The sequence below is a fragment of the Alligator sinensis genome, unplaced genomic scaffold (assembly GCF_000455745.1).
Source record: "Alligator sinensis unplaced genomic scaffold, ASM45574v1 scaffold442_1, whole genome shotgun sequence".
Taxonomy (NCBI): domain Eukaryota; kingdom Metazoa; phylum Chordata; order Crocodylia; family Alligatoridae; genus Alligator; species Alligator sinensis.
In genome coordinates this window covers 4,183,323-4,193,143 of record NW_005841829.1, presented here as the reverse complement: position 1 = coordinate 4,193,143, position 9,821 = coordinate 4,183,323, and the positions used below count along the sequence as shown (strand labels likewise).

The 9,821-nt window shown below is 44.3% G+C and overlaps 1 protein-coding gene across 5 annotated transcripts in view; it reads right to left on the bottom strand.

The window, feature by feature from the left end:
- The window catches only part of LOC102375012 (actin, aortic smooth muscle-like), an 80,512-nt gene that overhangs the window by 63,294 nt on the left and 7,397 nt on the right, over positions 1-9,821 (bottom strand). For all 5 annotated transcript variants that reach the window (XM_025197426.1, XM_025197383.1, XM_025197474.1 and 2 more), the window contains one exon: positions 4,705-4,833. In XM_025197426.1, coding sequence (XP_025053211.1) covers positions 4,705-4,833 — 129 coding nt within the window. The remainder of the gene's footprint in view (positions 1-4,704; positions 4,834-9,821) is intronic.

Sequence of the window (9,821 nt, the reverse complement as noted above, 5' to 3'; positions counted from 1 at the left end):
GGGGGGGGGCGGGAGGGGAGGAGTGCTTTAAAAAAAACAGCACTGACTACTGCAAGACTTGCAATAAAATCAAGAGTCAGCTTGACTCTTCCTCTCTCTCTTCCCTCTTCAGCCCTTCTTTTCTTGCCTGCCCCAATTTTCTTTTGCCTGTTTTCTGCTCCCCATGTCTTTATGGGTTTTCATCCCCCTTAGCCAAAAAGTTGAGCACAACTCTGTCTTTGTGGCATGCATTACCAGCCATTATGGGTCTCAATACATGTGCTCTGGGGTGGAGTGGGAGCAGGTGCTTTAATTACAGTGGCTCTGAGCACCGCTGTAATTAAAGCGCCTACAGCATCATGTGTATTCAGTATTCTGTGCTTCAAAATGGTGGTGGAGGCACTTTAACTAAAGCTTGTCAAAGCTTGTTTGATGAGCTTTAGTTAAGCGCCCCCGCTGCCATTTTGAAATGTGGGGCCACTGAATAGACATGACATGGAGGCTGCTGGAGCGCACTTACTAGCACACTCCAGCAGACTCACAGCAAACTTGATTAACTGAGTCTGCTCCAATGTGTGCTAATTAGCACACGTTGGAGCAGAGCTCCATCATGTGTATAGGTGCCCTATGTATTCCAAACTCAATGTCATAGACTAGAAAACAGAGGGTTAGGGATAGTGCTACTTCTTGAAGCCACAGCTCTTTCTTCCAGTTTGCAGCACAGAGGGCAAAACAGACAACTTTTAAGAAGCTACCCAATGTTTTGTCGTTATTATTTGAATTACAGTAATGCTTGGAGCTCTCATCATATAGCATATATAACTATAGATAGATAAAGGTAGAAGGAATGACAGAAACAGTAATGGAAGAGCTAGGAATTAATTCAAGTTCCTGACCCCCAATAGTGTGTCCCTTCCCCTAGACCAGTGGTTCCCAACCTTTTTGGAGAGGGGGTCCCCCATGCACCCAGAAGCACTGCACACGGAAGTGCCATCAGTGAACCCAGACGTGTTCTTCACAACCCTAGGTTGGGAACCGCTGCTCTAGACCAAGGGTTCTCAACCTCTGGCCTATGGGCCAAACCTGGCTCATGGAGCTATGGCATCTAGCTTTCAGGTCTCCCCACAGGTTAGGACATTTTTTGATGGGGGAGCAATGGCCATTAATATGGCCACCCTTCCCCACTGCCTAATTCCCAAGCCCTGCGTGGCCAGGTCAGGGTGGACTATCCCCTCCTCCCAACCATCACATGTCTAGAACAGGGCCATGTCTAGATCATGCCCTCTTCCCCTGCATGGCTGGATTAGGGCCTGGCCACACCTCCATACCCCTACAGGGGCAAGCCAAGCTCCCTTTCCCCACGTGACTGGAGCAGGGCCGGGCTGCCTTGCTCCATGTGGCCAGATGGGACCCCACTGTGCCTGCCCCAGGCACTAGATGGGACCACCAGCAGGATCCAGCCTACAAACAGACTGGGAGCAACCCATCCAGGCCTCCAGGCAAAAAAATTGAGAACCACTGCCCCAGGCAACACTTTCTCTCACAGGCATAAACCACCCTGCCTCTCATGCGATTCTCTTTTTTCTACCTTCCTCAGACTGTTCTAGTATCTGTTCTTACATTGTATAATATTTAGATCAGTGCTGTGGTATCCTAGGGTGCCATGAGATCCTTTTAGGGGTACCACAGGATGCCACATAATATTAGCACTGTAGATGTGCTAATACCTACATATGGTTTATAAGATAAAAGAGATTTCAACTAGAAAACTATAATGTTGAAATCATTGTAACCTTTTTGGGTCTGTCTGAGATATTTTCATCAGTACAATTGTTCTATTATTTTTTCATATTATAAAAAAAAAAGAGTGACAGCTAAGAACTGGCATTTTTCAAGGCATGCCTTGAGTCTAACAAGATTGAAAACTACTGGTTTAAATGTACTTAGGATCCAATGAGGGCACAGAGGAGAATGGCAGACTATTGTTTCTTTTTACTATAAAAAGAACATACTTTCCTGCTCAATATCAAGGACAGAATAACTAATTATTCAGTAACATATGGAAGCTTCGTAAGGAGATGAGGAGTTGACTTTCTGCCCCCTAGAGATGAACAGTGACAGAATACAGCAGAGAAACGAGGCACTGATGAAAGGAAAAAATGCAAATACTATGCTTCCACCTAGAGGAGAAAGAGAGCAATTTATTTACATAGATAAACTAGGGAAATCCTATAATTTCCGAGCTAATTTTGTTCTGCACACTTGAAAGATGCTGAATTATTTAGGGTTTTATGAACCTCAAAGAATTTAACTTCATTATATGATGTTATGCACATACAAGTTACCTGCCTATGTATTCTGTGCAAACCAGAGCTATGGCATCTAGCTTTCAGGTCTCCCCACAGGTTAGGACATTTTTTGATGGGGGAGCAATGGCCATTAATATGGCCACCCTTCCCCACTGCCTAATTCCCAAGCCCTGCGTGGCCAGGTCAGGGTGGACTATCCCCTCCTCCCAACCATCACATGTCTAGAACAGGGCCATGTCTAGATCATGCCCTCTTCCCCTGCATGGCTGGATTAGGGCCTGGCCACACCTCCATACCCCTACAGGGGCAAGCCAAGCTCCCTTTCCCCACGTGACTGGAGCAGGGCCGGGCTGCCTTGCTCCATGTGGCCAGATGGGACCCCACTGTGCCTGCCCCAGGCACTAGATGGGACCACCAGCAGGATCCAGCCTACAAACAGACTGGGAGCAACCCATCCAGGCCTCCAGGCAAAAAAATTGAGAACCACTGCCCCAGGCAACACTTTCTCTCACAGGCATAAACCACCCTGCCTCTCATGCGATTCTCTTTTTTCTACCTTCCTCAGACTGTTCTAGTATCTGTTCTTACATTGTATAATATTTAGATCAGTGCTGTGGTATCCTAGGGTGCCATGAGATCCTTTTAGGGGTACCACAGGATGCCACATAATATTAGCACTGTAGATGTGCTAATACCTACATATGGTTTATAAGATAAAAGAGATTTCAACTAGAAAACTATAATGTTGAAATCATTGTAACCTTTTTGGGTCTGTCTGAGATATTTTCATCAGTACAATTGTTCTATTATTTTTTCATATTATAAAAAAAAAAGAGTGACAGCTAAGAACTGGCATTTTTCAAGGCATGCCTTGAGTCTAACAAGATTGAAAACTACTGGTTTAAATGTACTTAGGATCCAATGAGGGCACAGAGGAGAATGGCAGACTATTGTTTCTTTTTACTATAAAAAGAACATACTTTCCTGCTCAATATCAAGGACAGAATAACTAATTATTCAGTAACATATGGAAGCTTCGTAAGGAGATGAGGAGTTGACTTTCTGCCCCCTAGAGATGAACAGTGACAGAATACAGCAGAGAAACGAGGCACTGATGAAAGGAAAAAATGCAAATACTATGCTTCCACCTAGAGGAGAAAGAGAGCAATTTATTTACATAGATAAACTAGGGAAATCCTATAATTTCCGAGCTAATTTTGTTCTGCACACTTGAAAGATGCTGAATTATTTAGGGTTTTATGAACCTCAAAGAATTTAACTTCATTATATGATGTTATGCACATACAAGTTACCTGCCTATGTATTCTGTGCAAACCAAAGGGCAAAGAGAACACCAGGACTTGGAGAGGTTAGGAATAAGAAGCTCAGTTTGCCCCTTTTCTGTGGGTCTTGTTGAGAGAAATATTACAGGAGGCTTTGTTTTTGGAGTTACCCCCAAAACCTAACTACGAAAGCGTGAAGATATTATTCAAAACCGACAAGGTCCCTACAACCATCCATGCAGAGATCTGATATCCTTTGAGGCTATAAGTCTCTGCATGGTCTTTCCAGCAGCACAGTCTGCCCTGGGTCCTCCTTTCAGGCGAGTTCCATGGAAGTGGTCTTTGCACCCATTAACTGAAACCTTGAAAATAATATTTAATAGAGAATAAAGAAACCCTTGTCACCTTGAGCCTAACCCCAAAATAACAACATTCTCTAGAAAAAAAATTCTACTCTGACCTGTGAAGACAAGATTAGTTTTCTGAACTTTTCCTCTCCTATTCTCCAAAGCCTTTTATCTATATCAGCTAAAGCATTTAGAGATCAGTGTAAATATAAATGAGGACATCCTTCATGCTGTCTTGTCATAAGAACACAATCATATCCACAGTGTCTATAGATAAGGAGGCAGAAGAAAGGACTGGTACTCCATAACCAGTATTTTTTATCTTTCATGGTGAAATAAGAATGATTTCATGTTTCTCCATTTAGATAATAGGGATCAAAATCTAAAACTTTTACTTTGACCAAACCCCTGTCATCATCAAAAGGCACTTTTGCTTTAAATAGACTTCAAAACTGGTCCCAAGTTACTGCAAAAGCAGCATATGAAGTTAATGTATTTCTATATCACACTGCCAAACTGAAGAGTAATTAAAATGTTTAGATATACTACTTGAAAGAAACATCAGCTTATGATAACTATGATAACCTTATGATTATGACATGGCCAGTCTCTTCCTTGCCTACTCTACATTGTACATATTTCTCCCTAACTTGTCTACCTGTCTTGAGTTTTTGAGGTAAGGATTTGGCCTTATTTCTGTTTGAAAGTAGCCCAAAGTATTGTAGGTGTTTCCCAAATCAAATAATAACAACTCAAAGAAAATGAAGTTAAAAACAAAACACTCACCTTTTCCATATCATCCCAATTAGTGATGATCCCATGCTCAATGGGGTACTTCAGTGTTAGGATCCCTCTTTTACTCTGTGCTTCATCCCCAACATAACTGTCTTTTTGGCCCATTCCTACCATAACACCCTAGAAAATACATTTGTTAAAAATTAGCTTTGGTTGTGCATGTTCGAGGGACAGTGTCATTTTGAACGTCATATTTCTGTGTAAAAGTGTTACACTTGCTATTGTTACTGTCCTCATAGAGTTTGTCTACATAGGGAAATTAGTATGCAGTCAGCTAAGGTGTGAATTTATTAATGACAGTCTACACTGAAAGTGTGTTTGCTTTCAAAGCAGAGTAAGCTACCCTGCACTTACTGTGCACTGAGTCCATAAGCACAGGTGACTGGTAGTGGGGGCATAGGGGGGCACGTGCCCTCCCTGAGATAGGCCCCCAACTTGGCACCGCTCAGGACAGGGCATTTTTTTTGCTGCATGGGCCAGCGGCATGTTGAGGGGAGTACTTTGTAAAAAAAGGAATTTTAAAAACATACATTTTGGTCAGATGCAAAATATTTTGAAAACATCACTTTAAACCCATCTTGATTCTACAAGACACTCCAACTTGTTCGCCCATAATGAGATAACAATACCTGATACAATATTATCCAGCAGCTGTATCAAAATCTGCTTTAGCTGGAGCCTCCTTAATTTAATGACTTAGGAAATATGGTCATTGAGCTGTGCACATTTGTGTTACTTGGTAGTACATGCTAATTCTAATAATTATTAAAAACCCAATGCACAATATCTAAGAAGGTAAAATAATGTGTTCTGTGTTTTGAGCTTGTTTCTAACAATTTAACTTTAACTTTATGGGGTCAAGAATATTTTATTCAAATTGTATAATTCCTCTGCCAGTCACATAAGGATTTTTTTTTTTCAGTAAAAGAGCACAAGGAATTCAAGGCAAGGATTTTGAGCCCCGGAAATTAAGCAGTAGAATTCTTTTCCAATGTAAGAAAAGTCACAAACAATTTTTCCTCACATACCATATTCCCGGAGAAGAAATGTACCTTGTTTTGAGAAGGTAAAATGAAGGAAAAAAAGATTTTTCCAAAGCCAGCACTCTTCAGCTCATTTGCCTGTCCTTTCCTGCTCAGGTAAAAGCTACAGGTTTAACCCTGTCACAGCTGCTGCCAAATTGGCAGTAACTTTTGGCTGAAGAGCCAAAAATTGCTGTAAATTCAGCAGCAGCCATGAAAGAGTGAAAAATTCAATTGTTGCTGAAAACTGGGTTCCTCCTCTCCTTCCGCGAGGCCATCCAAGGGGGAGCGAAATAAGAGAGACAGCAGCCATTTAAAAGACCCTCCAGGCTTCTCTTCCAAGAAGAAAAGATCCACTTCCCCACTCAAGACAATTTTGGAGGACTAATTTTGTGGGGGAAAGGTGCGTATGGTACGTGAGCAAATGTAACTATAGCTATGACTCCTGCTTTGATTGATAAAGTCATGTGCTCAAGAGCTTTACCTAGAACCCTAAAGATCTCTATGGGCAAAATGCCCTAGGTGGAGTAGGGGAGGCTCGGGCTATAACTGGGGGCCTGCTGGGGCAGTAGTGGTGTTGAGCCAGATGCTCAGAGCATGGCTCTGGCTGGCCAGACTCTGTTTCTGGAGGCGCACATGCTGTGCCACTCTTTTTAGTGGTGTTTTTTGTTTTGCTACTTCTGGTGTCAAACCCCCCTCATCGTGCTGTAAATTAGCAGTGCAGCAAACAGGTGCACGTGTACTGCAAACTGCACGTGTGCCTGTTAGAAAGGACCCTATGAGTATTTAATGGAATGAAAAATGGACCTTATGACCATTATAAACTTGGTTACTCATGGCATTGGTGTTCTTGCCCACCATATTTTTTGTTTGTACTAATGGTACTCTATCAGATTAATCAATTATCCTCGAAGAAAACCATTGCTATTTAAGATGCCTGTCTTCAGACAGCTTTATAATGGGAGGCAAAAGGCAAGAAGTAGATAGTAACATGTTAAACAAAAATGCCACATCACTGTATCAGTGTTTAGCTAAACCCACTCTGATTTACAATTTTTACAATTTTGCAGCACCAGGCACATTTTCAAAGATTCACCAAAATTCTTATGTAAATCAACACTTGACTTTAATGGCTGATAATACTTTTCTCAAAGGACTAGAGAAATCATTCCCAGAGCAGTAAGGCAGCTTATTCTACTGAAGTCATCCAACCCTATTCTACTGAAGTCATCTAACCATAGAGGGATACACCCTGCACAGAAGGGACTGAGCAGGGAGAAATGGCAGAGAGGTAGCTCTCTATGTGAGGGAGCAATACACCTCTCTGAAGGCTGACATTGGCTCCAAAGATAAGCAGCTTGAAACCCTCTGGGTCAAGCTTCAGGGGGGGCAAGGTGAGAGAGACCTAACTGTGGGCGTTTACCACAGGCCACTGAAACCAAGGAGAGAAGCTGGATCTGGAGTTCTCTCAAGAACTGACAGAGGTCACGTGTGCAAGGGACTTGGTTGTCATGGGAGACTTCAATTACCCGGATATAGATTGGGAAAAACATTCGGCTAGGTTGGATCAGTCATGTAGCTTCTTAACTGTAATCAAGGAGCTCTTTCTGACCCAGGAAGTGCAAGGGCCAACCAGAGGTACCGCTCTCCTAGACTTGGTCTTGGCCAAAGGAGATGATCTGGTATGTGGCTTGAACATTGAGGGTAGCCTAGGTGACAGCAACCATAAGCTCATCAGGTTCACTATCCACCGCAAGGTTGACAAATCAACCAGCAGGATTGAAGTCCTAGACTTCAAAAATGCTGACTTCAACAGCCTCAGGGCATTAGTAGGGGAGGCAATGCAGGACCAGGGACAGAAGGCGAATGGGGTGCATGAAGAGTGGTCATTCCTCAAGGACACGATCCTCAAAGCAGAAAAGAAAACCATTCCTATGAAGAGGAAAGGTAGCAGAAGGGCTGGCAAGCCCTCCTGGCTCAATAGGGACATCATGGTCCTCTTGAAAAAGAAAAAAGAGGCATACACACAGTGCAAGCTAGGGACAGTCCTCAAGGAGAACTATGCAACAGTGGTCCGCATTTGTAGGGTAATGATTAGGAAAGCAGAGGCAGCAACTGAGTTTAAGTTAGTCAAGGGAGTCAAGGACAATAAAAAGTCCTTCTTTAGGTATGTAGGGAGCAGAAGGAAAACAAGTGGAAGCATGGGGGCCCTGCTGGCTGAACACCTCGGGACAGCTGGACACTCGGGGAAAAAATGAACTCCAGAATGCCCACTTTGCTTTGGTATTTCACCAGACCAAGGGGAAAGACATGCAAGATAAGAACCACAGGGGGTATGGCAGGAATGACAGCCTTCCCACTGTGGATGCTGAGCTGGTTCAAAACCAACTAGAAAAGCTAGACATTTATAAGTCAGCAGGACCAGCTGGCCTTCACCCAAGAGTGCTGAAGGAGCTGGTCAAGGTCATTGCAGAACCCCTGGCAAAGCTGTTTCAGAAATAGTGGCACACAGGGGAGATCCCTGAGGATTGGAAGAGGGATGAGAAGATTGTGCCCATCTTCAAGAAGGAGAAGAGGGAGGACCTGGGCAACTACAGGCCAGTCAGCCTAACCTCCATCCCATGAAAAATCCTGGAAAAACTCATTAAAGAATCTATGTGCAATACACTCATTGAGGGTAAGATTCTGAATGACAGCCAGCATGGCTTCGTCACAGGTAGGTCTTGTCTTACCAATCTCATCTCCTTCTACAAACAGGTCTCTTGCCACCTGGACATGGGAGAGAAGGTTAACATTATATATCTAGACTTCCAAAAGCCTTTTGATCTAGTATCCCACGATACCCTTGTGGAAAAATTGGAAGATTGTGGGCTTAACTGCTCAACAGTTCAGTGAGTGGAAAACTGGCTGCATGGTAGGACCCAGAGAGTTCTCATGAGCGGATCTGTGTCATCTTGGCGAGAAGTGTCCAGTGGTGTCCCTCAGGGATCCATGCTTGGACCAGTGCAGCTGAGTGAACTGGAACCAGATGAAGTTCAACACTCAGAAGTGTAAGGTGCTCCATCTGGGGGCAAAGAATCCCCAACATACCTACAGGCTCAGCAGCAACAATTTGCCTTGCACCACAGCTGAAAGAGACCTAGGTGTAGTGATTGACCATAGCATGAACATGAGCCAGCAATGTGATGCTGTGGCCAGCAGGGCAAATAACATGCTGGCATGCATTAACCATTGCAGTTCATGCAAAACTAAGGAAGTGGTACTTCCACTGTACTCCGCACTGGTGAGACCACAGTTGGAGTACTGCATCCAATTCTGGGTGCCGCACTTCAGCAAGGTTGTAGAAAAACTTGAGAGGGTCCAGAGAAGAGCCACCAGTATGATCAGGGACTTGCAAGACAAGCCATATGAGGACAGGCTGAGGGACTTGGGCCTCTTAAGCCTACAGAAGAGAAGGCTGAGAGGGGACTTGGTAGTGGCTTACTGCTACATGAGGGGAGAACTCGGTGAACAGCTGTTTCCCAGGGCACCCCTGGGGAAGACCAGGAGCAGTGGATACAAATTCCTGGAAAGCCGCTTTAGGCTCAATTCCAGGAAAAACCCCTTCACAGTCAGGGTGTCCAGACTGTGGAATAAACTCCCTCCAGTGGTGGTGCAGTCCCCTACCCTAGAGATCTTCTAAAGGAGACTGGACAGTCACCTCACTGGGGTCACTTGACCCCAGTTGTCCTTTCCTGCCTAGTGCAGGGGGACTGGACATGATGGGCTACAAGGTCCCTTCCAGCCCCTAACAATCTATGAACTCAATTCTTCAAATCTTGTACCAACAAGCCCGGGAACTGGCTGAGGCCACATGCTCCAGGACCATGGTTGTCATGGGTGACTTCAATTACCCGGACATCTCGTGGGAGGATCGCTCATCAAAATCTGAGCGGTCACAAAGCTTCCTCTCGTGCGTGGATGACCACTACCTGACTCAAGAAGTCTATGGGCCAACGAGAGGCAAAGCGCTGCTCGACCTGGTACTGGCTACTGGGGATGACCTAGTCGGCGACCTAGTGATCGATGGGAAGCTGGGTGACAGCG